General features: G+C 42.7%; 1 protein-coding gene across 1 annotated transcript in view; it reads right to left on the minus strand.

Annotated features, from left to right (window-relative positions):
• Positions 1-27,544, minus strand: part of CDH19 (cadherin 19) — a 1,180,733-nt gene that overhangs the window by 208,799 nt on the left and 944,390 nt on the right. The window contains exon 9 of the mRNA XM_078687509.1: positions 26,014-26,135. Within this exon, the coding sequence (XP_078543635.1) occupies positions 26,014-26,135 (122 nt within the window). The remainder of the gene's footprint in view (positions 1-26,013; positions 26,136-27,544) is intronic.

Below are 27,544 nucleotides of genomic sequence, written 5' to 3' on the forward strand. Positions count from 1 at the left end.
GTAGAGAATCTCAAACTAACAAACCTATCTACACCTGCCTGCATCCTTTTGTGATCTCTATCAGTTATAAATGATTTATTTAAGTATTTAAACTTACATTTAAGACATAATAATCCCCTGTGAATAGCATCCTTGGTTAAATGGGAGAGTAGCTGAGAAAAGAAAGGTCTTGATGTTTGGCCACCAGTTTGCCAATAATATAACGTTCTGTTTTAAAACAGCACATTGTTTGATATTTATTAATTTCTATAGCACTGAATCACCCCAAAGGGGTATCTCTCGCTTAGGACAGCATGCTGCAGCCAGACCCAAGGGACTCAGAAAAGAAAGGTCTTTAAAAGCTTCCTGAATTGAGAGAAGCTTTGCCAATCACGAAGCTGGAGGGGAAATTCTTTCCAGAAAGTAGGGGCAAGATGTGAAAATGCTTTGCCATTCCTTGCAAGCCTTTTTAATTCTAGGGGTACAAGAAGTAGCTTGGAGCCTGATTGAAGGGGCCGTAGGGGGGTGTACTTGGTAAGTTTGGCAGACAAGTAGGAAGGCCCCTGTCCATTGAGAGTTTTATAAACAGTGCAGCCGATCTTGAATTTCACCCGCCTTCTCACAGGGAGCCAATGGAGTTTATTAAGAAGTGGGATAAAAGCCGTTTGGGGGGGGGGTTGCTACTAGACGAGCGGGCGTGTTCTGTACAACTTGTAATTTGTTTAAGGAGGCTTTGATTGCCAAGGCTAGCAGTGCATTACAATAGTCCAGACAGCTTAATACTAGGCCTTGCATCAATTTTTTTTAGTGGAAGAAGGCAACAGGGGATAAACTCTTCTGAGCAAGCTTAGTGTGTGGAAGCAGGTGCCAGCAGTAGTAGTAGCGTGAGTATCGAGTGTGAGGTTCTGGTCAATCCTGATTCCTAAATTCTTGAACACTTCTTTAGGAAAGGGGCCATGCCCAGCTCCTTCCGGCCACCACCTGGGAGTCCAGCTTATAGCTGCTCCTCCAAACAGCATGATCTGTGATTTCTTCAGTGCGAACCCCTGTACTCCATTGTGTTTCCTTTCCCCTATAGTTTCACAGCAGGTACATTCACCAAGTGTCAACATAATGATGTTATATCAATAAATCGGTATCCAAGTTTTTGTTACAACAATCTTCAACCACAATTGAAAAACAGACACCCTACTGAAATTATAAGATAAAAACAGTGTTTGCCCTTTTGGTTCTGTGAGGGATTCTATTGTATCCCAGAGTGTCTAGTAGTGTAACAAGTGTGTACACAGCACCTTGCACACGAATGGCTACACCTAACGCCTTATGTTGTCCACATTAGCTGGTTCTGAGATAGCAAACCTTTTCTGCATCTACCCAAGAACAAGAAAATATAATCTTTTAAACCATTCATTAATTCTTTGGCATGTAATATGAAATTTAGATATACAACTTTGAGCTTTACACAAATTGTTATGCGTGAAAATAATTTTGACAATGATGGTTTCCTTTATATTATTGGTTCACATGTTCGTGGTGGTGTAGGAGAGAAAGATAAATGTTCAATAGAATATGAGGTTTGATGCACTTTTGATTTTTTACCTTTGACTTGTTCAATTTAGTACTCAATTTTGAACTACCCGTATCACCACACTTTCGATTATGTAAATTTCTTTGACTCCCAACATCCAGTGTTTACTAATTTGAAGATGTTTTGTAAAAATGTGCTGTATTGCCTTTAATTTCTACTGTGATCTGCGTTCACCCTCTCACTTATTGAGATTCTGGTTAAAAGAACAGCTAATTTAATTATTTTTTTAAATGTCACATCACCATTAAATTTCCCAATATTCAAAGAGGTGCATAAATATGAGCCCCGTTGCATCACTCTTTCGCTCCTGCACCACGCGATATGGTGCAGGAGAGACGCAATTTGAAAAGGAGATTAATGAAGCCGCGCAAGGCCACCTTGCGTGGCCGAGTAGCTTCATAAACCTCAAGCAATTCAATGCAGCACACATTGCTGCTTGCATTATTCTGCACAGTGAAGCATTTCGATGGATGTTCCCACGCTGCATCCATGGTTTGTGGCGGATTCCCAGATTTACGAGAGGTGGAAGACCTGGGAACATGTTAAAAATCTACGCCTGCCCAAGTGAGGTGTAACAAGAAGAAATATCTGTATTTCTCCTCGTTGTTTACTTTTTCTATACATGCTGCGTTTTGAAGAAAACATTGAAAAAGGAAAAAACCTCAGCGGATTGTATTTGTGCAGGAAGGTGCCCATTCCTGCACAAAAACAATCCTCCTTCCACAACAGTCAACCTTGCACCACGGTGCACCTGTGTTGGCGCTAGGCAGCAGAAAAAGGCACCAGCGCTGGCTGGAATGCGCTGTATTGACTTAAATACGGTGTATTCCTCCCTTTTCCCTGTCACTCAGTGCAACAAGGCGACTTGCCGCTCTGCACTGGTGACTTGGCCATAAAAAATGGTGCTTGATCCGTTTCCACCTTTTGCTCAAATATGTTCTCATTTATAACTCACGCTTGTTCCATTACTTTAGTGTGCATTGGGTTTAAATATGGGGTTTACCATTAACACAGAATTGTATTTTGTCTAAAGCCTCTTTCCATTTCTCCGCGTTTCTGTTCGGATTTAAATAGCACTTCAAGGGTTAAATCGAGCAGGCCTGCTCCACTGCGCTCCTGCCCAGCCCCAACCTCTCCCCATCGCTCAGGCGCTGCCTTTACGGAGGATGACTTATCCTTAGCACTTCTAAAGACCGAGCAGTGTCAGAGGTGGAAGCGAAGGCTGCGTAGTGCGGTTCCACAGTCAGCATGCTGCAAGGAGTTCTTCAAATTATTGAGGACTAGCAAGCTCGACAGCAGTGGGATCAAAACTGGCAGGTGTCAAAGGCTGAAGCCAATTTGTGGTAAAATCCCCCACTGTGGGACGTATATTTTATTCACAAGACAGAGCAGAAGGAACTGCACTCTTCATGATACTGCATGCTGTGTTATGATGTTCACAAGATAGTGCAGCAAGTCCTTCTTTACTGTTTATTGATGCTCATTGTGTTAAATATTTTTAGGCGATGTATTCTTATATTATTATAAAACGCTTCCTAAACTGCACACCAATGCATTTTCAATAAATGTATTTTGACTTCCTCAAACATAATTTCTTGTGATTTTCAGAAGATACGGTTGAGGACTATAAAGCTCAAATTAGATATTACTCTTAAAACACCAAGGGCCAGACTTAACCATTAGTTAAGTAGCGCAGAGCTGCAGTCGCAAATGCTGCAATAGCGTGAAAAGAAGAGAGGAGGAGAGCGCCATATTTACAGAAATATGGAACTCTCCTCCCCTTTCCCAAGCTTCAGCACTGAAATAAGCTCCTGTGCGCCACACAGACACCTTTGCGCCAAAGTGCAAGGGAGTCTCCATGAGTTTTGCATAGGATTTGTCCAGTATTAAATACTAGGCATAGACTGAATTTAACCCTTTTCCCTCTTTGTATGTGTGCTGTGAGGGCAGTACATGGACAAAGTCGGAAAAGGAAGGAGAAACAAAAGCATTTCTCCTTTGTTTTGCCTACTTCAAAAGGGGGCAAGTTTCTGACCCCAAATCCTGCCTACTTTATTTAGTAAATAAGGCTTAGCGTCAGAAACCTTGGGTAGTTCCATGGGAACACCCATGCTCCACACATGGTATGCCTCCTTGGCGCTAAGTATTGCAAAGAAGCGCTGATTTGCATCACTTTTGAGACACAAACATAGAATAAGATCTTAGTAAATCTCCTCATAAAACTAGCGAGGGAAGTTAGGCCAAAGCTTGCATTGGCAAATAAAATGTGCTGCTAGTCAGGTTATTGGAGAAAGAAATCATGGCAGTACACTTAGTTGAAATAATCAGTGGGTAATGAATTGAACTGCAATCAACAGAATGCTAGAAAGTTTTAAGCGCAATATTTAGGGCATCATTTTGCAAGCCACAGGTACCTTGCTCATTCAGGCCCAGATTTACTAAGAGCTCATGCAACCAAGTCCAGCAAGCAAATTTGCTGCACTGCATTGTATGAACTGGAGAGAGCAGAACTGCACAATTTCACCGCCAATTATTGCACCCTTGCGCCATTGTGCAAGGGTGTCTGAGTTGCGATCTTAATAGCTTTGGTCCCTTCCTGGCCCAAAATTATGCTTTAAGACTATTTCATCCACTGCAGAATGTAACACACATGCAAAGACGAAAACACGGAGAAATAAAGATATTCTCCAAGTAGCTCCTGCCTAAGGTAGGTACAGGAGTTTTTGTGTAAATCCATGTCTACAAGTAATTGTAGATACGGATTTGCATCAAAATCCTTGGGTGGATGCAAAGGAATGCCTGTACATCACCCATGGAATGCCACCTAGATGAAGAGTAATGCAAGTCAGTGTATTGCCCTGTGTTGATTACTTTTGGTAACAAATCAACGCAAATCACTATATGCACTGGTTTGTAAATCCCAAACAGGATTTTGCAGCAAGTCTGCATTAAAATATTAACCCAAACTCGATGCACAACCTTTCCAAATCTGGGCCTCAGTGTAGAGAAGCACAAATGTTTTCCAGAAATTCATCAAGATTTGCATAGCAGTTGGGATGTCAGAATTTCTAAAAAAAATTATAAATGTGAATTTGTTCTTTCATTCCAAATCGGAATAGAAGTTTGGTATTTGGGACATAGATTTTTTAATTCTTTATGAAATCCCTGCCTGACATTGTAATAACTCATGGACTCAACATCATAATCTACTCAGACGACACCCAACTCATCCTCTCACTCATGGACGACCCTGCGACTTCTAGAACAAACTTACGCAATGCCGTGACAAGCATCACCGACTAGATGAGGAACAACTGCTGAAGCTCAAGACGGAAGGGCAGATTTCTAGCAAAACATCTCCCCATTGGACGACACCTTGTGCCTCCCGAACTCAGTCTCACACCCGCCCCAACTGACCAAGCCCGCAAACTCGGCATCGTCCTGGATAGCAAATTCACCATTAAGTGCCAGGTCCACTCAGTCTCTTTTGCCTGCCTCCACACCCTCTTCATGCTCCAGACAATCTTCAGATGGATCCTCTTTAACCCCAGGAAAATTGTCACGCAAGGCTTTGCCATCAGGTGACTGGACCATAGAAACACACTCTACACAGGAACCACAGCAACTCCTCAAGAGACTGCAGACCATACAGAACGAAGTGGCCAGACTCATCCTCAACCTTCACCAAATGAATCCACATCACTCCCCACCTTATGAACCGCTATTGGCTCCCCATCCAAAAAAGAGATGACAGGTTAAGATGCTGACACACTCATACAAGCCCTTTATTACTAGGGGCAAGCATATATTAACCACCACCTGAACTCCCACCAACACGCCAGATAACTGCATTCTGCCTCCCTCACCATTGCACACATTCCTCACATCTACCAAAAATGCAGTGGAGGTCATCCATTCTCCTACCTCGCAGCCAATTCTCGGGACGACATACCCCTCCACCTGTGAACGTTACCCTCACTCACGATTGCAGAAGGGGACTCAATACCTGGCTTTTCGATTGAGACCAGTGACACTGCTGCACCTATATTCCATCAGCTGTGAATAGCTGTGCTCTACAAGTACTCATTTATTGAATGTTTTGCCCAGACGCGGTCGGCAGGCACTGGTGAAAAATCGGGGAGGCCAAATACCATGGCTAGCTTGGTGCCATCTCTTGCTTATTTAATCTACTTCCAGGCACTTACTGACTCTTTGTCACACTCCTGCAGAATCTCAGTCATCCTGATTTATTCATTTGACACTGTTTCCCCAATCGTTTTCCTTCCTCCTTCTTTCTGCCTTTTGTGTTCTTCTCTCTTTTGTTCTAGATCAAAGACTGTTAAGGAAAAATAAGAGCTGGTCTTCAAAAATGAATACCGCTAGCCACATCTCCAACCAGTGGCTCAAATTAAGCACTGGTTAGAGTGGCAATACGTGTGGCAGTTATAGTTTGCGTCATTCTTTATCATCTATTTCTCTTGCACACTGTTGTTATTAGTGCCACCCATTTTAAGATTAATATGAATTAATTTCAATTTTGGCAGGAAAAATCGATGAAAAATAGATGAATTTGGAATACGCTATAAATGTAAATATGAGAAGTAAACAAAATATATATTTTCCAGAATTAGCTCATGTGCTATGTGGCAACATAATTAATATGCAGCATAACGTTCTACATTTTTCAGAAATGTTGTTGTTACGCTAAAAAGCCAATTTTAGAGAAGCGAACTTTGGAAGGAAATTGAGAGGTATCTCAATGTATTTTTGAGGAAAATATATAAACTAATTGAGAATCTAATGTTAGTACCATCTGTAGTAGTACCCATGCAGTAGCATGCCACGTTCTTTCTTTCCTACTACAAGGGAGGCTATTGGATAATATCTATAAAATGTCGAGCTTGTACGTATATATAAGCTACAAAAACTTCATCAGGATACTGGCAATCATTTAAGACATACACTTCGAAGCACGGAGAGAATTATATTTTTGACGTCTGTACTGCATTTTACTCTCCTTATCCTCTGCTACGACTATATTATACAATGCCAGTGTTCCAACTCGAGCATACCATGGAAACTCCTTCCATCAATTCAGATGACTGACATTATATCTTGGCAATAATGCATTCAGTGGAACATCTTATTCATCCACAAATATGTTGTTTGTTTCTAAATGTGTCTCATTTGCAGATAATTGGACAGAAAAGCAGAAGGCAATATTGAAATGCAGCTTTCCTCTTCTTGCCATCCCATGCTAGTTCATGTTACAGTATTAAATCAAGGGCATCTGTCAGCTTGGCTAACCGGTGCATATCTTGCCTTATTAATATTGTTTATAACCATGAGGATGTAAATAACCAAATAAAGTAAGTGACATATGAGTAGGGGCTTAGCTTCAGGGGTTGTGTTTGGGTGTTATACCCCCCGAAAAAAATATTGTGTAGTTAATAGTGGTGTTCAAATGCTTTCAGGCGGGTCTAATGAAGTATCTGTTGTATTTCGTCTTGGATTTTTACATGCCCCTAATGACAAAAACACACACAAATACACGCGCGCGCGCTCACCCACACACACACACACACACACACACACACACACACACAGACACACACTGTTACATTCTCCTGTCTGTTTAGAAGAACCTAAAAATTGCTTAGTTTAAACATGATGGGGCAGATTTATGATAACTGGCGCATCCCCAGGGATGCGCCAGTTATCTTGCACCGCTGCTCCGCCACCCATGGTGCGCCGCATTTACAATGCGGCGCACCATGGGGAAAAAACGGCACAGATGCGCGACGCATCTGTGCCGTTAAGGTGGCGCATTGCTGGAGTTGCGTCGCAGCTCCAGCAAGGCTCAGGGGGTGCCCCATCTTTGCAATGCTGTGTCAAGACCTACGCCTGCTTCAAGCAGGCGCAGGGTTTTGACGCAGCATTGGCCTGAAAGTGACTGAGTGAAATCTCATAGATTTCACTCAGCCACTTTTGCGAGGCGCACCTGCCCCGGAACGCCCACCCTGCGCCGGAACGCCCACAAGCGGCGCAGGGCTTTACAACGTGACGCATCTGCCTAGATGCGTCACATTGTAAATCGGTCGTAGGGATGCGCCACGTTTACGCCGCCTTGCGTGACGCAACAGCGGCGTAAACGTGGAGCAAGGGCCTCATAAATCTGCCCGTTGTGTTTTATGTGCCCCTTTAATCCACCCTCCTCTCTTTCCACTGCCCTTAAGTCCTGCTTCCCATGAAATGTGATTTAACAAGAAGTCCCTTGGTGATTGTCAGGAAATTGGAAGCCCCCCTATTCTTACAGACCAAGCTACGCCCCTATGTATGAGTGAGTGTCTACCATATGTATTAGTTGGCGTACATAATGTTTAGCCTAATCTGAAAGGTCCTGAAACCAGTTATCAAAGATTCATCCAGGATTTATTGGAACATAGTACCCACCTGTGCCTGATCTAGACACAGTGATTCAGGAATTGTGGATATTTACTTGGGCGGATGGCACTTAAAACTTGTGAACATGTGCACAGTGTATGGATTTTCTTTTATCATAAATTAGTTATGCGGTAGATATGTATGTATGTATGTATGTATAAGGTGTTTCTATTGCACATACCTGGCCAATAGGCAGGGGCTTGCTGTGCATGATCAAAGACAAGCATTAGAGAAATGAGTGATAGGAGAAGTAGCTGAATTGTGGACAGGCAATGCATCCTGATGTAGTGATCTTTACAGAGGTCTTAACGTTTTTCATTAATTGGAACAACTTTGGTATGGTCCGGATGGAAACGGGGAAGTTGTTCCAGGTCCTTGGTGAATAGATGAAAAGGCCTTCTGTCTTGTTATTTTTCTTTTTGATAGTTCTTAGCCTGTAGACTGATGCTTTCCTGGTTGTGGGTGTGCCATGAGCCAGTAGAGATGGTGAGCTTTTCTGCAAGATGAGCAGGGGTGCTGGTCATGGCAGCTTTGCAAATCATGCAGCTGGTTTTGAAGATTATGCTGGCCAGCAAGGGGAACCAAAGGAGTTCAATCAGGGTGGGGGTGATGTCATCATATTTCTTCAGGCCCAGGATGAAGCATGCTGCAGTGTGTAGGATCAGGAGCGGCCGGTCCATTGGGGCTGAGGGGCCATGCCCTTCCACCTTTCGCCCCTCATGAACAGTGTCTGTCAGACTACACAAAGGTCAGCAAGACAGACACTGTTCACTTCCATTTCAAGCAGCCAGGAGTCAGACGTGCAGATTTAGTCCAGGCTCCTGGCTGCCTGAGCTGAACTTTGCTGGGCGGAGGAAGTCACAGCTCCTGTGGGAATTACGTTTTCAGCTTAGCAAAGGTCGCTGAGGCCCTCCCCTCAGTGATGAGGGGTAACAACACTGATACAACACTGATTGTCTCGCACCTGGGCACTTCAGTTTTAAGCGCATAAGTGCCCAGGGTTGAGTGTCAATCAGTGACATTTCATCACAAAGTGGGGTGGGGTCAGCAGTCTCACTAACCCCATCCCACTCTGTGATGACGATGGGACTGCTGCATTCCCTCATTGACCGGAGGGAATGTAGCAGTCCCAAGCCTTCTGGAGCCTCTGAGGCAGAACTGGCTGTAGGTAAGTGTTTGTTTTTCTTTTAAACTGTTTGTTGCGTGCGTGCATGTATGTATAAATATTTGGTGAAGAGTGTTGTGAATGGATGTGTTTGTGTGCATGTGTGCGTATATATATGAATTTTTGGTGAAGAGTGTTGTGAATGGATGTGTTTGTGTGCATTCATGCGTATATGTATGAATGTTTGGTGAAGAGTGTTGTGAATGGATGTGTTTGTGTGCATGGGTGTGTATATGTATAAATGTTTGACGAAATGTGTTGTCAATGGATGTGTTTGTGTATGTGCGTGCATGCATATATGTATGAATGTTTGGTGAGTAGTGTTGTGAATGGATGTGTTTGTGTGCATGCGTGCGTATATATATGAATGTTTGGTGAAGAGTTTTGTGAATGGATGTGTTTGTGTGTGTACGTGCATGTGTATATGTATGAATGTTTGGTGAAAAGTGTCGTGAATGAATGTGTTTGTGTGCATGTGTGCGTATATATGAATTTTTGGTGAAGAGTGTTGTGAATGGATGTGTTTGTGTGCATGCATGCGTATATGTATGAATGTTTGGTGAAGAGTGTTGTGAATGGATGTGTTTGTGTGCATGTGGACGTATATGTATGAATGTTTGGCGAAGATTATTGTGAATGGACGTGTTTGTATGCAGGCGTGCTTGTATGTATGAATGTTTGGAGAAGAGTGTTGTGAATGGATGTGTTTGTGTGCATGCATGCGTATATGTATGAATGTTTGGTGAAGAGAGTTGTGAATGGATGTGTTTGTGTGCATGTGTGCGTATATGTATGAATGTTTGGTGAAGAGTGTTGTGAATGGATGTGTTTGTGTGCATGTGTGCGTATATATGAATTTTTGGTGAAGAGTGTTGTGAATGGATGTGTTTGTGTGCATGCATGCGTATATGTATGAATGTTTGGTGAAGAGTGTTGTTAATGGATGTGTTTGTGTGCATGGGTGTGTATATGTATAAATGTTTGGCGAAATGTGTTGTCAATGGATGTGTTTGTGTATGTGCGTGCATGCATATATGTATGAATGTTTGGTGAGTAGTGTTGTGAATGGATGTGTTTGTGTGTATGCGTGCGTATATATATGAATATTTGGTGAAGAGTGTTGTGAATGGATGTGTTTGTGTGCATGCATGCGTATATGTACGAATGTTTGGTGAAGAGTGTTGTGAATGGATGTGTTTGTGTGCATGCGTGCGTATATATATGAATTTTTGGTGAAGAGTGTTGTGAATAGATGTGTTTGTGTGCATGCCTGCGTATATGTATGAATGTTTGGTGAAGAGTGTTGTGAATGGATGTGTTTGTATGCAGGCGTGCATGTATGTATGAATGCTTGGTGAAGAGTGTTGTGAATGGATGTGTTTTTGTGCGTGTGTGCATGTGTACGTGAATACATTGCTTTGAATATTATGTGTATGTGTGCATGTGCATAAGAGTGTGTCCCATCCACCCCACTTCCTCCAAAACTTACCAGCCGCCTCTGTGTAGGATGCACCTAAAGGGGGCTAGTTCGGAGTCTGGGAGGCCATGGAGTAGGGCATTACTATGCCATCTATTCTTTTTGGACTGTGTGCTCCATTAGAGTGAGGTTGGTGCCCAGGGTGAGTCCAACTGACTTGGCATACATTGAATCTTGATGTTCAAAGGCATCAAGGTTTGTGTCATTGACCCAGGATTGTACTATATCGTGTTTATTGTTCTTGTCAGGTAACAGAAATTCGGTCTTGACTGGTAGGCACTGGACATCCCTATCTGGATGATGTACAAGCAGTGTTTGAGGCACTGGATTTCTGAAGCAGAGGGGACTTTCAAGTAGAGTTGTGTATCATCCACATATTGGTGAATCTTGAAGCTATTTTCTGTGGGTTAAGCACCAATCAACCCCAGGTATAGGTTAAAGATGACAGGAAACAGTATGAAACCCTGGAAACGCCATATGTGTTAGGAATCATTTTGAACCTGGCGGTGCTCATGTGGACAAACTGGTGTTGTTGAAAAGGTAGGAGGAGGACCAGTGACCTACAGAGCCGGTGAATCCTATTCAAGACTTTATGGTTCATATGTGTATGGGATCGTTGATTGTGTCAAACTCAGCTGAGAGGTCCAACACATCAGGAGGCAGTGGTCATCTTCATCTGTTGTTAAAAGGACATAATCTATGATGAATAAAGTTGTTGTCTCTGTACCACAGCAAGAAATATTAATGTGGACAGAGATTTGTAGTGTAGCCTTAGGTAAGATGACAATGCCAATAAAGTCTGTATTTTGTTGGTATTCATAAACTTTCACAATGAAACACTCAAACAAACCTCATTGTGCACTTGACTTCATTAATGAAAAAAAGTTAGAGTAAGTATGCAATTAAACTTGAGATATGAGTGTGGCAGGCCTATAGCATGATTAGCTCTCAAGCCATTAAATTGAGAAAGCATAGTAAATATTTCCTTTTATTCAGTGGATGTAAAGAAAAGGGATACCTCCATATGGAAATATACACAGTTGCCCTAAACCAAGGTCTTTGCATTGTCCTCTTGTGGACAATCCACAGGAGAATGAAAAGACAAAGGAGGGATGCACCTAGAAGTATATGACATACATAGTCTTCTGTGCTTGGTGTTTTGGATTCTGAACAAATGCACACATTTTAGGCGTGAGTCTACTTTGAAGACATTTGTTTTTATAAATAAACCTACAAATGAGAGTTGGTTTCCTAATGGAGTTTAGGCATGCACAGGTCAGAATGTCACATTGATTTCAGTGTTTTGTTAATCTGCAAATGAATTATCTTTCATGTCCCATCTATATTCCAAGATATATTGATGGTATGATGTTCTTTCAATCACAAAAGAACTGAGCTGTGCTCCTGAGGTTTATGGATCATTAGAAAAATGAACCCATAATCCAGTTGCATTTATTGCATTAAGAGTCTATACCTTCTGTAGAATGTGTGCTATTTTCTATTTTCCAGGGATAGAATGGAGGCCCACCGTCCTAGAGTTAAATACAATGATCTAAAATGGCCCTTTTTGTCTGTTGTATTTTGCACATTTGTAGTCATTAAAGAATATGTTAGGCAAGCTTCAGTTAGTATTGTAGGATGTAAATGAAGAGTACTTTGCCTTTCAGTCTTTATCAGGGCTATTTAAATCACTCTTTAAATCATGTTTCCTCTTTCTACATGAGAGACACCAAGTACTAATTTGGACCAGGGATTGAACCACTAATTTAAAATCTTCAGTTGGGAGAAAGGGTATGATTTTCTTGAGATGACGGAGAGTGAAGAGGGCTCCTTTAGCTGAATTTTTGATGTGGACATTGAGGTTTAGCCATTATCGATGGAGATACCATGAGATTTCACTGAGTTGGACAAGGAGAGAGAACAGTTGAGGGCATTGAGGTCGGAGATACAAGTTTGAATGGGGAGAGGGCTGTTTTGGGGGGAGAATAGGATGATTTCAGTTTTTTGGGGGTTGAGTTTGAGATTATTAAGGTGGAACCAGGATTGGATTTTAGTGAGGGTGTTATTAAGGTGTATGATGTCAGCGTGGGGTTTGATCTTGTAATAGAGTTTAGTGTACTTGGCATAAAGATTGTAGTTGATACCAGCTTGATTTAGGATGAGGGTGAGGGGTTCCATAAAGAGGGCAAAGAGTGAGGGTGAGAGAGTAGATCCCTGGGGGACTCCTAGGTTGACTGGAGTGGGTTTAGATAGACAGTCTTGAGTTTTAATTTGTTGGGTTTGATGTTGAAGATAGGAGACAAACCATGACTGTTCTTACACCCCAGAACCCACTGCGTCCACTCCAATACCACTAAGTACTGCAAGCAGGGACTGTGACTTACATGGGACAGGTTGCTTAGCCTAGAGCTTCCCTTTTTACCATAAATGTTCCAGGACATGATCTTTGAATACTCCAATAACAAACTTATAACCAAATTCCCAATCCTCAATTAAGTAGACCAGATGTATCAAGAATTTTCCCGATCGCAAACTAGCCGAGTTGCAGAGTTTGTGGACGGGAAAAAGCCTTTTGGGATGTATCATCCCAAAAGGCATTTGCAAAACATGTTATCGCAATTTTTGTGATTACCTATTTTGCAAATGCATTTAGGGAACCAAAATGTGCGACTCCTTAAATGCAATGCAGGAAGCAAGAAATAATTGCGACCTGGCATTCTGCAGCACACATAGAAAGAGGAAAAAGCCTCTTGTGATTGTTTTTGTGCAGGAAGGTCTTTTCTTCCTGCAGATAAAATAATCATCCCTGAAATGCAGGCACCCTTGCACCATGGTGCAAAGGTGCCTGCGTTGGCACAATGCAGCCCATTGTGCACTGGCGCAGGGTAAAATCTGATAGATAAGGCGCATTCCTGCCCCTTTTGCCATAGGGCAGCGCAGCAGGAACCAAGATCTTATTTTACAAACTACAAAAAAGATAACACCTTCACAATTTTAAAAACATCTGAAAAATGTGTGCCTATCACAGTTCCAGGAATGAGGGAATAAAGACTCCACCTTGGTCAACAATTACCTGGTTGTGACCTCCCCCAGAGTTAATATTGCTTAATTATTGCGTAGTAGAGTAAATAAACTAGGCAAGCAATAAAAGCCCGGGGCAGAAGCAGGTTCTGAAGAAAATAGTCAAGCAAATACACAATGAACAAAAAAGGGTGAATGCAGAACTGTGGTAAAATAAATTTGCTGGCAGCTTGCAGACCCTTAATGGAAACGCTGAAATCAATTCAAAATGCAAGTTTCTGTTAGATTGTGGTACCAAGAAGAAAGCCATAAAAAAGAAAAAAAAGATGTTCTATCCTTAAAAGAGAATAATGGCCAGGAGGAGCATTTAGTAAAAAATGACATGCCAAAGCTCCAGTTTAGAAGTACCCATATGTTCTCGAGTGCCTGCAATTTCTGCCAGATCATTCGTCATACTGAACTTTTCAGTTATGCACCTATGGGCACTGCAGTTCTGGAAGGAGTCGTTGTGCAGACGGCTGCAAGCGGAGGAGCAGTCTGACCACTAATGGAAAATTCATGTCTGTATATAAAAATGTAAAAGAAATGTGGCTGCAGTAGGTTTCAGAGCTCGAGTGAAGAAGTAAGTGATTTGCCAACAAATTGCACGGGTTATAGCTCCCCATTAACTCTGCTATTTCAGAGCTTGAAATGTATTCTTGTTAGGGATCTTTGTCCTTTTTTCTTAAACCAGATAGTGCTATGCTTAACTGCGCCTTGTAAATAAAGAAGCAGCGTGGAGGGGGGGAGTTGAAGATGATTCAGTGTTAATGCGTATTAGTTTACACTGTATTTTCTTGTGGGTTACACCGCCTCACCTCCCCTGAAGATCTATCTTTCTCGCAAGCCCCAACATATGTTTTTTTTACTATCATTAAACATATTTTTGTTGATTTTGTGGGCCTGCTTGTGTCTTTTTCTGTTTCAGTGTATATGTGCGCTCTAAGGTGCAATGCATGTGTTTTAGCTGTATGCCTGTGCTCACTTATGTCTGTGTGTGTGCAAATGAAAAGATACATGTTTTGCATGCATTCAAAACGGATCCAATGACATTTTATCGTGAACAATCATATCTTGAACAATTGTAAAAAACCTATAATTGTTGTTAAGGTTCAAAAAGGATGTTTTTAAGATGTTGTGATACAGCTGCAGTACATTGGTTTCTTAAGGTCATATTTGGATTAGATCCTGAAAATGTTATGTGCGGTTTGGTCATTACACATTAGATGGGGTGTCAAGGGTGGACAAAGCATATCATGAAGGGTGGGTGTGCCCACCTCTTAGAACGTTTGAAAGATCAGTCTTACTGAATAAAAGATGGAAGATGTAGGTGTAGCGCGCAATAAAGATAGGCGGGGTATATTGCTAATGTGATGCAGGTCGATTGCATGCTGTCTTGTGGCATGCCCCTGAAAAAGCTTTGTGGGCTGGTGCAGTGTAAAACACTGAGAATATTGCACGGTCCAGTCCAAATTGCTCATCTTTCATTAAGGGTGGGGAGGTATTGTGGTATGTAGACAATTGGGTTACTGGTTGAAGGGGGTGAAACTCTACTCAAGCAGCAACTACAATCTATGTCTGTGTGACACAATCAAACCCCAAATGATCCTGTGCTCAACCCTCTGATACGTTGGCACAAAAGCAGTCAGGGTTAACGTAGAGGCAATATCGGAAGTATTTAAGCAGCCCTTCAAGCAGTAATAAAGTGAAAACACAGCACAAGGAAAATCGTACATCAATCCAGAAAAATAGAACAAAATGTAATAAATCATTTGACGATAGAAAAAACACACTGGTCCCTCGTAACAATACTTGAGATTCAAAGAACCAAATTGTGAATAAAATGTATTCTTCGGAGGTTATGAAGAACAATTTCAAGACATATAGCGGCGCAGGGAAGGTTGGTGCAAAGTAAAAGTGTTTGGTGCGCTGTTTCAGCAAGCAGTGAATTTTCAAAAATCATATAGGGCTGTGTTTTTAAAGTCGATGGTGTTTTGATCCCAATAAAAATGGCGGGATCATTATAAGGGCTCAGGGGGAGATAAAGAGCCTATGAGAGAGCTGAGACAATAATCAAGAAAGGGTGAGGAGAGTGAGACCCAGGCCATAACTGTGCTTCCCACTGTGGGTACATTGGAGCCCTATATTCCAGCTTAGGTCAGTGTCTCACACTCTCCTTCACCTTTTATACCTATTTTAAGGGTTTTAAGCAGCTTCTCTTTCTCACTCTTTTTATGTAGGGCCATTCTGTTCCTTTGGCTTGTCACTAGGGACCCCCTCCTTTAACAATTGCATTACCTTTCATAATGTAAGTACAATCATAAGAGTATTGCTTATTCCTTGCACTGGCTCACTTTTCTTTTTCTTAGCCTCACTTTATCACTTAAGTGTATCGGCCATTCGAATACATTAGAAAAATGTGAGAACCTAGGGCCATATTATCAAGGCCGGCGTAAACATTATCTCCGCTTTAGCGGCAGGAAACTGCCGCTAAAGTGGCGATAATGGGCTTGATAATATGCCCTTGTGAATTCCCATAGAAGCCAATATTCACACCAGAACATGGGCTTCTATGGGAATTCACAAAGGCGAATTATCAAGCCCATTATCGCTGCTTTAGCGGCAGTTTCCTGCCGCTAAAGCAGCGATAATTTTAAAGCCGTTTCTTGGTAATATGTCCCCTAGTCTCAGTTGGAATTAGACTGACTGGTTGACTACCTTTGTGGCACAACTTCCAGTAAAAATGGACGATTCACTGTCTCCCAAAACAATCTCCTGTTTCTAGTTCCCCCTGCAGCTTCCAAATCATCTTATGCTGATCTTCTGATTTCCGCTTTTCTGGTCATCAAGGCTCCCTTGTAAGTTTTACAGGGTTGTATAATACTCTCTCTATTTCTCAGGGGAAAGTTTTTTTTAGTTTTTTTAAATTCTTTTATTTTAGTTTCAATGAAAAATAAATCATAATATCACGGTTGCATTGTAAGACACTTTGTTAGCCGTAACTCATCACATTCACATAGATTTATAGTGGAAAATAAAAAAGGGCAGAACAAAGCAAAACCAATACAGCAGATGAGCAGCATTGCAGCGAGTTTAGGCAGCCTGGTATACCCCTCTGCAGCACAGGATAGAGGAATTCAGTGCACAGTCTATACTCAAGTGTCCTGGAGACTATCGGCATAACCCAGGGTCTGGCATATACATGCGGTGTAGTAGGTCGTAGCATTTTCGCCAGTACAAGCTCCAGATATGCAATCAGACAGGTTCATCAACATTCACTGCGCTATTCTCCGAAATGGCAGTTCCCTCTCCCTTGCCTCCTGAGTTCCTATAAGCACTGACTGTGTGGGGCCCAGAAGTTCATGGGGCAGTTTCGAGGGGGGAGGAGTTCACTATAATGCTTCGCTTGGGTTCAGCAATTTCCCATGTCCCTCGCCCAGAGTGTGATTGTAGGAAGCTGACCCCGCATCCAGCCAATGGCAACTCTGCACTTGGCCATTAACAATCCCATGTCGACTAACCTACAAATCCCCTTCTCAGAGGAAAGTTGATACCTAACTTAGAGTGTTTGTGAGTGGCAGAGCAGGCAGATTTAAACCATTGTTATGAAGTTCCTGATTTGCCTAAATTTAAATGATAAGGTGTTGTAATCTCTGTCTTGGTTTCTCCCGCTGGCTTTTCCCCCCTCTCCCACTCACAATTTTGGCCTCTTCCTTAGAATCTTGAGTGGGAGGCAATTCAGAATGTTGACAACTGTTCCCTCAGTAAGGCGTTTGTACACTGACTTGAGGAGGCGTTTTTCTGATGATCTTAATAAAGATTTGGACTTACCTCTATGCGTCCGTCTTTACTACAATATTGGCGACGATCCATGGCATGCTTTGACAGGGACAGCGAGACGCCTCCACCCTGTTGATATTCATTGTTACAGGCAGTGGGTGAAAGAGTTTGCTGGATTTCGCTTCTGTCATCCTTCATGTTTAAGGCGGTATGGCTACTGTTTGGTAGTCCTGCGGTGGTGAGTTCGAGCCTTGGTACTCCCTGTGTGTTTTCATCCACCAGTCCAGGAGCCCTGATCGCCGCTGCCACAGAGTGTCCTCCTCTACATGAACTGAGTGCTGTTCCTCTAACTTGGGTTCACTCGCTATCGTCTGGGGCACTGCCCATGTTCTGCGTGGCTGGACTCCTGCCAGATAAGGAGTTTTGGAGGTGACTTTCCCATCTGTACTGGTGTCTGCAGTGCTTCAGAGTTGGGATCTGGAAGGCGTTTGGAACTGTCGACTACCGCGGTCTCATCCCAGCGACGCATCGCTTTCTTCAAGACTCCCTCAGGGTCACGCTACCTGCACCTCTTCTTTCTCCTCCCCCGTGCGTTCGGAGTTACCCCTGGTCGAGTCGAGTGTGGGGTAGTACTCCGTGTCTCCTGCGCAGTGGAGTGGAGGTGCTCAAGTACCACGATTCGTGTGATGCTCCTGCTCCCTTCCTTGGGGAGGCTTTTATCTGTGATCTCCTCAGCAGGGAGAGGCTCTAGCGTTGTACTGTTCCCAGCCCTCCGCGGGTGTTTTCCCACATTCATGCGAGAATTCCACATCATACTCTTCACTAGGTTGGGCAGTCCGGAGCGGCACGCAGAGTCTATCTGCTGACTGAAGGGAGCTTCCTGCCATCCTTCCTGCTCTATTGGAGCCCACCTCTGTCAGTTTCATGGGCGTCTCTTCCCTCAGCAATTTAATGGCCACGTCAGCGCCACAGAGTGTCATGCAGGCATATGGAGGATTCCCTTCTGGATTTGGTTTATAAGGGATTTGGAGATCGACTGACATAATACTCCAAAACTATTTATCATGGTGTTTGCAGGTTCATCTATTGGCAAACACTTTCTTATTCTTTGTTATCAAGTTTTCAATCAATATAATCAGTTCAACAGAGTCCCATTTAATTCTTATGCTCTTATAAGAGGAATTATGCTCTTATAAGAGGAATAATCAATGGCTCCCACTTTCTATGTATTGCTCCCACTCTCTTGGTTTACATTTATAAACAAAGTAATGGGATTATGGTTGCCCACACAAATTCCAATTTCTGAATCAGCTGTCAGTTGGATTTTTTTTCCAATAATTCTCATGAGACTATGTGCCTGTAGCGGCTCCTGTTGGGAGTGCTGCTGGCGGTGGGTTGGGGTGGGGTTAGGGGCAGGGAGGGGGGTAGTAAACTCCAGTATACGGCCAAACGGAGGTAATACATAAATAAATAAAGAAAACAAATTATGTTGTGCACGCTGCATCACCATTTGGAGTTGCAGCGTGCGCAATGTAGTTTGTTTTATTTTTTTATTTATGTACATACCTCTGTTTGGCCGTATGCCGGAGTTTACTACCCCCCACCCTGCCCCTCCCATGCCCTGCCCCACCACCCCGCAGCACTCCCTCCAGGAGCCGCTACTGCTTAGTGAGCTAGGATGCTTGTGGTTTTGAGCAGGCTCAACAAGAAATTACATAATTTGCTGGGAGGTGTTAAGGCGTGGTTATTAACGGTTATGAAAGAACGAGTATCCAGCATGTGATTACTTGCTGAGGAATAGAGACGTACAATCCAGAGCTCCATGTGAGGCAGATTTTCTTGCATAGTCCAGGGGCTGGGTAGGATACCACAACTGGCAACGAAGGTGAGATCGTTGCCCCGAAGAAATGATACTGCTCTTCCTGAGAGTTTGCAATGCTACAGCAAACTTTTCGAGGGTACCACTTGCACCCCAGTTGATAAGAAGCACTTTGACATTGGCAAGCATAGTGGAGAAGACCAGCTCCAGCCCATATACAGCCCTCATAGAAGGTGAAGGCCTGACAGAGGAGCGTATTAATAAAAACCGCCATAAAACCCTTGGTACGGCTAAAAGAAAAGATATTGTGCCGCATCGCAACAAAGGGCCATCATCAGTTCAAAGCAAAACACTAAAGACAGTCACAACCAGGCACGTCACTAAAGACAGTGATAACCAGGTATGAAAGTGCAAATTTTACCAGCAGGAGTGAAGGACGTGCCACATAACCTCGAATGTGGTGCAAATAACAGGCCCGTTTGAGACGCTTATGCATGCACAGCAGCAAGTGCCGTCCAGTGCACCGAAAGGCCTTCGGAATAGTGAAATATTTTTCAATGGCAGCAGAAAGGATGATGTAGGGTGCAGCCACATTCCTGAAACCACTACCATTCAACATGGCAAAAAAGCATAATATTGGCACCAGGTAGACTGTAAGGATCGAGACATTCAAGGTTTTCATAGACTCACTGGAAGAAGTACATGATGAAAAAATAATTAAGTACCTAAAAAACTTTGCTCGTGATGGAGTGAAAGAAGTGATAAAGAAAATATCACATGCTGATACAGTATCATTCTGTTAAATCAAGGAAGTGTTAGAAGCCAAGTTCAATCTGATGACAAATTTCGACTATGAAAGTTGTAGTTTCAATCAAGCCAGACACAAAGCTGGTGAAACAATGGAGTTTGTTGAGACTTGATATGCTTATCGAGCACTGCAAGTTAATGAATTTCTTGATGAAGAAGCCATACATCTCTGAGTTATTGATGGCTGTTTGTTGACGCGTGTCGAAAGAGACGCTCAGCTTAGAGAAAGTACTAATGGCTGCAAGAGCAGAAGAAAGAGCAGGTTGACAAGTTGCTGATATGGAAGCTGGAACAGCGAAAAAACTAATCAGTGTTGGTCATGAAAAGCAAGCACATGTACAAGGTGGATGAATGCAGTTCGATGTCTATAAAGAAGAAAAAGTTGACTTTTCGATGTTGGTTTTCACTTCCCCATGAAGGCAAATGTCCTGCCATATGACAAAAGTGCAAAGGTTGCAACAAGGAAAACCACTTCATAATGGTTTGCAAAAATCAAACCTAACTAACTACGTCACAGTAAAAAGAGAAAATGGACACCCGAATATTCCAGGAGCATTCTCGTCATGCCCACAAAACCAAAAAGAACATCAGCTGCGTGACTAGTACAAACCAGACAAAGTCGATCGTCGTCAAGTTCATCCTACATTGGCTCGACAACGTCATTATCGAGTGCCAGTGAAGAAGATGGATATGCAGTGGCAGTATTGACCAAGGAACAACAAGCAAAAGTAGGTTTTGATGCTTGCAAAGAAGAACAAAAGACAACACCAAACCACCACACGAAACAACAGAATTAATTTGCACATTGCCCCAAGATTACAATAAAGGTCAACAGTTGCCCCATATCCTTTATCATAGACAGTGGCGCGTTGATTAACATCATGCCGGTTAAAAAGTTCAACAGCCTATCTCCAGTGATTCACCTCAACCGTCGATTATGGAAGTATAAACGTGCGCTGTGTCTTAATTGTTGCAGTCAAAAATCATTCATAGTGACAATGACACACTAAACAGTATCCGTGCAAGCACCAATTAATTTTCTTCAAGGAGCCTCATCCAGTGCATGCCTGCTCAGGTTTGTCTCTGCTGCTGACATGGGACTGATGCCTCCTAATTACAACCTTCACATTAAATCTGAATTTGTGAGTCAGTTTCCATCTTTTTATTTCATCGACTAGGCAGACTCAAGACAATGAATGTGAGACTTCACATCAAAGAGGACATTCGCTCTGGTGCCCAGCGGCACGGCAGAGCCGCTTTCCACTTGCCACAGCTTTCCACAGCTGTTGAGAAAGATCTAGAAGCATTAAAGCATGAAATAATTGAGCACCCGCCGGTCCTATGCCATGGGTCTCACCCATAGTGGTGGTGCCCAAAAAGAACAGTGAGTGTGCAGTGGGCATTTGTGTTGATATGCGCCAGGCCATCAAAGCAATCAAGAGAGAAAAACATCCTGGTCCACACGTAGTGGACATGATCATGCAAATGAATGGTGCCAAAGTCTTCTCCCATCTAAACCTAACAAAGTGATACAATCAAGTTGGAAGAAAATTGCAGGTACCTCACTACATTTTCAACTCATGTTGGTTTGTTCAGATACAAGAGGTTGCGTTTTGGAGCGTTGTCAGCTGCACAAATATACGTTAAATAATATGACCTGTCAAGAATGCTTTTAATTACAGTGATGACATACTGGTATTTAGGGCTATGACAAAGGAGCATGATAAGGCTCTTACGCAAGTGTGCCAGTTACTTGCTGATGCAGGTCTCAATCTAAATGCAGCAAAGTATGAGTTTAACCGACCAAATTCAAATACTTTGGCACATATTCTCTGATGAGGGAATAACTCCAGACCCAGATAAAGTGCAAGCACTGTCAGCTACCTATCCCCCACAAGATGTCACCATGCTGCAATCCTTTCTCGGCATGTCCCGTTATTACTTGAAGTACATTTGTGACTTTACTACAAGTGAATGCCCCATCAGAGACTTGACAAACCGAGATGCTCCTTTCCAGTGATCTACTTGAAGGCCATCAAAGCTTCACAAAAGTAAAACATGTGATTGAAAATCCAACCGAGATGGCCTGTTTTGGCATCAAGTTACATACTGAGATCCCAATCGATGTGAACCTGGTCAAGCTGGGAGCAATCCTTGCTCAGCAAAATGGTAACCCGAATATTTAGAGACATTTTGTGACTTATGACAGTCGATGCCTGTCTGATACAGAATGTGCCTATTTTTAGCCGGGAGTAGTAGAGTCTGGCTGAAGTGTGGGCATGCGAACATTTTCACATATTTCTAAAAGGAAAATGCTTTACTATCATTACAGACCAACAAGCACTGCTCACTATTTTTGGAAACAGGAAAGCCAAAATGCCCCTCACATTGAGAGGTGGGTTTTGCGACTGCAACAGTATTACTATGCAACTGTACACAAACTAGGTAAAGATAAGAACCCTGCTGATTACTTTTCATGAGTACTGTTACAGTGGCACAGTTCAGAAGCCAAAACAGATGAGGAGTACATTGATTTCATTGTGAGGTCCAGCACACTAGCAGCTCTGTCCATTGAACGGGCCATTGCTGGTACTAATGCTGATAAGAACATGCTTATTCTCTAGAACATCATTTCAACTCAATCAAGGAAAAGGGATGCTCCACCTTTTGCTGAAGAAGTTGAATTTTCAAAAATTCAATAATGTACAGTATGACCTGTCCATTATGGAGGAAGGTGTTGTATTGAGATCCTAAGTCAGCAAATCATTCAACTAGCCCATGAGGGACATTGCAGCATTATAGCCACCGAAAGAGCCATAAGAGACCAAAGGGCATATTTACAATGAAATGTTTCAGCGTGGTGCTACAAGCAATTTTGCTCGGCCAAGATGCGTAATTTAAAAAAAGCAGGGATGCGCTACATTTACAAGAATATGGCTCACCCCTGCTGTGGAACACAAACAACAGCTATGCACCAACTCAGGCACCCTTGCACTAAGGCAGTAAGATGTCATTTGTTGGCAGCGCACAGCATAACAGGGGCTAGAAGCCCACTGATGCCAGCCAAAGGTCCAGGACCTGGAGAGGCGCCACTTGGGAATGAACACTCACTCCTGAAGAGGCCAGCAACAGGGTTTTGGCAGACATCAGTGGGCATCTAGACACTGTTTTGTTGTGTGTTGCCAAAAAATGACATCTTACTGCTTTTCCCTTTACACTTCCTGTACTTAAGCAACATTGTCACATACTTCACTTTAAAATCTCCAGGCAGATCCAGTTGCAGGTGATCAGCTGGGCTGTTGTAGGGAGGCCTCTGAAGCTCACACGCCGGGCACCCTTGGTGTCACTCTGAAAAGCCTGGGATCAAGGCAATGAGGTTTATTCTTCCTTCTTCAGAAAGCAAGACAGTCCTCCAACTTGCAGGCAGTCCTTTAGCAGCAGGACAGTAATGTTTCTGAATCTTCCAAGGGTCCAGGAGTGTTCTGATAATTGGCTCTGGAGGTCCTATATTTATATACCTGGTGACAACCTTTGTATGGGTACTGCGCTGTCTTACTCTTAGCACCAGTTGCTGAAAGTTCTTCCCTTGGTCAAGGCTTTAAACTGTAAGGAGTGACAAAAGGCAGGGCAGGCCTGGTATCAGGGTCTTTTGTGTGTGCTGTAGGCAAATTGCCCTTTGGAATGTAAGTGGGGCTGGGTACGGCCCCTTCCCAGTCATCCTGTCAAGATGGTCCATGATGTCCATACCTAAGCCACATTTGTGTCATTGTCTGTAAGAAATACACAAACCCTAAAAGCAGAGCTATTCACAATCTTGTGACGCAGGAGACTGGTAGAGAGGCACAGCTAGTTGGGACAAGAAAATGCCAGTTTTCTAAAAGTGTAATTTTCAGTATTGTAACTCAAATTTTTACTTCACTTTAAAAGAGGATTTTAAATTACAATATACTTCAGTGTAAATAATATATTTCTACCTGCTCCCAAATTAGCATTAGCATTTATTAAATGTAATAAGTTAACCCAGTGTTAGTCATTGGGAGAGACAGTCCTTACACCAGTGAAAAACAATTTCAGTCATTTTTCACTGCCACTCAAACTTAATTTCACATTTACTCATTTTTAATACCATGCAACCTGCCCTATAAACCTTTGGGGACTACCTTAGGGGTGACCTATACACATGAACAAGGAAGGTGTAGGCCTGGCAAAAGGTTTATTTTGCCATGTCGAAATGGCAGTTTAAAACTGCACACACAGGCTGCAGTGGAAGCCTTAAGGCATGTTTTACAGTGCTGTTTTTATGGGTGGCACAATGTGTGCGGTACCCTCTAATAGCACAGTGGCGTAACACAGGCCTCCGTACACCACACAGTGTGGGGGCCCTCGAGCTGCTGGGGGCCCCCTCAGCACAGTACTCTGGCCTTACAGCTCTGGATTAAATCCAGAGCGGGGACCTTCCATGTATCTTGGAGGAGGGCCCCCTCAAGTTTCGTTTCACCACTGTAATAGCATTTAATTTACAAGCCCAGGGTACTTGTTGTACCATTTACTAGGGATTTACAAGTAAATTAAAAGTCTCAATGTAGTGCCCTCCAAACTTACTATGTGTAAAGGAGAGAGCACAAGCACTTTAGCACAGGTTAGCAATAGTAAAGTGAAAAGTCCTAAAGTGAACAAAAACAAATTCAGTAAACAGTAGAGGTGAAGGCAAAAAGTTTGGGGGAATACTTCACCAAGGTTGTCAGGCATAGCAGGAACAAAGGGTGTAGCACTCCAGACTTTAGAAAGCTGTAGACTATATTTAATAGAACAGAAATCAATGTTTCTGCAATAAGAATACACTATACAATACCACGTTCTACACATATTTCAAAAGTCAGTTCCTAAAATCATTTACATCATCCAGCCCCCTCCGGTTTAAACTCTGCGGCCTCCAGTTCTCTGGACTGCTGCCCTGGAGCCTGTATCGGTCTCCCATACACCTGGGAAAATGGATAGGATAATGCTGCCCCCGCTGCCCAGATCCTGTGCATGTGTGGGAGACACGACTGTGCTTCGGAAACCGCCAGCCCCCTCCTTTTTTTTTTTACTATCTGACTCCTTTCCCCTTCTTGTTTCCCCTCCAATAAATCAGCTCCCTGTTTTTTTTGGGACTTAGCCCTCCTGGCTTTTCAACTAGGACTCATATGAACTCCACTATTTTGGGACCATCTCCTATTGTCACTCTTGTCCTTGATCCGCCATCTTGCAAACTTGGTCCGTTCCTCCATCCCCGCTGGTCTCCAGCTGGGTGACTTCTCGATCGTCTTTCTTCTCCATGGATCTGCTCCTTGTTTGTGACTATTGTTTATACTTCTGGTCCCATCTCTGTTTTGTCTCTCATTCTCTTTCCTGTCCCTATCTGCTTTTCTTACCCTTCCTTTGTGTTCTCCCCCTGCTGCTGCCCCTTTAGTTGTTCTTGTCACAGCTTATCTCCCGCTGTTATGGTTTTACCCTTGTTTTTACTTTGCCTTATTTTTGTATCATGCTTTCTATCCTCCAGTATTCTCATGTTCTAATGCCCTAGTTTGTTCTCTTCTGTGCAACATTGTATTATGTATTTTAACTCTGTGTAACGTGTTTCTTGCCGATACTCTCGTAAAGCGATCTGATACCTCCGGGTCTAGCCAGCGCTATATAAAACTCATCAAAATACATAAATAAATAAATAAATAAATAAGCATTACTTACAACTGCGTAAATCTATAAAGAAAAATGGACCATAATACAGAAACATTATGGCTAATGGAACTACAAACAACTTGTTTATTGCATCAACGCACTCCATCCTAAATTGAGGAAGGCAATCTACAAAGTATAACAACATACAATTTTCTGGCGTTAACTTTTCATACCTGCCCCATCTTTGCATTTTCACATACGTAAGTGTCGTAGCGTCTGGCAAATTCTGGCGCGTGATCATTAACATCCACAACTCCTACATACACCATCACCTCAGCAAACTGGGCCATGTTTTCTTCATGAAAAGTGCAAACAAATCACAGAGGAGATAAAAAAAAAGATTTAAAAAATAAGGCAATTGAATGCCCTTTTCTAGAAATCACACTTTCAAAACTTTGCAAATTAGAGCTGTGCAATTCGAAGGTTACCTGCTCAAAGTATTTGATCCATAACCTTCTTGAAGGCTACAGAGTCGTTAGTGTTGGCCTGGAAGCTTAGCTGGTGGCATGATATGGTTTTAATGAGCTTTTTCAGGGGAAACAAATTGTAGTGATGTATGTCAATGATAACCCTTATGATACCACGCATTTCTGATCTTTTTTGACAGGTGCGGTAGCCTTGTTAAGCAGATTTCACCTTGTCGGGCTTCAAAAGGTTTCTATTGACATGTCATGTTCATGCAATGCTTTCCAAGCTGGCTATTAAATTCCAATAAGCAGTGCGCAGAATCTACAAATACCCATACTTTCTGGGATACAATAATATTCTCCGAAATAAAAATATCAAAGCTACTTTAGTTGTGACAGATGCAAACATGGACTGACGTAGGAAGTTAAATTGAAAAAAATAAATAACATTATTACAGTCGCACATGTGAGGAATGTAATACAAAGATACGATATAAAATGTACAATTGTTTTTTCAACATAAAGTGATATTCCACGGATTGGCACATATATGATACTTTGTTGTGTGATGTTATGGTGTTTTATCTTTTCTTTAACACGCATATACTCTGGGGCATATTTATGAGAGGGTTGAGTCATGTTTCCACCCCCCCCCCCCCCCAACGTGGTACATGCAAGATGAAAACCTCTAGGATTATTGAAGCCTCTCAAAGCCACTTTACGTGAGTCTGAGTGGCTTTAAACATCTGCAATGATGCAACTCTGCGTAAATCGCGGCATGGGTTTCTCTGCCTGGGTAGCCATTCTATGGACATTGAGCGGGTGTTCCAATACAAATCTAATGGATTTTGACGCATCCCCAGATTAACAATAACTTGTGAACCTGGGAAGGAGCCAAAATATTACACCTGCCAAAAGGAGGCAAAACTAGAAAAAATACCTCTATTTCTCCTCGTTCCTTCCTCTGTCTATGTGTGCTGAATTCTGCAGCACACATAGAAAGAGGAATATGCCTCCCAGGAATATTTTTGTGCAGGAAGGTGTCCCTTTCTGCACAACACAGTCCTGCATGCAACACAGGCACCCTTGCACCACTGTGCAAGGGTGCATGCATTGGCAATAGGATGCTTAAAAGGCACCAGCAAAAGGGAAAGGACACCAATGCGCCGCATTGACTTAAATATGGCGCATTTCTGCCCTTTCCCTGTCACGCAGTGCAGCGCAACTGGGTGACTTGCCCGTGCTGCACTATGTCACTTGCTCATGTATGAAACTCTCACTGCACTTTGTCGCTGAT

Source organism: Lissotriton helveticus, chromosome 4_1, assembly GCF_964261635.1.
Source record: "Lissotriton helveticus chromosome 4_1, aLisHel1.1, whole genome shotgun sequence".
Classification (NCBI taxonomy): Eukaryota; Metazoa; Chordata; class Amphibia; order Caudata; family Salamandridae; genus Lissotriton; species Lissotriton helveticus.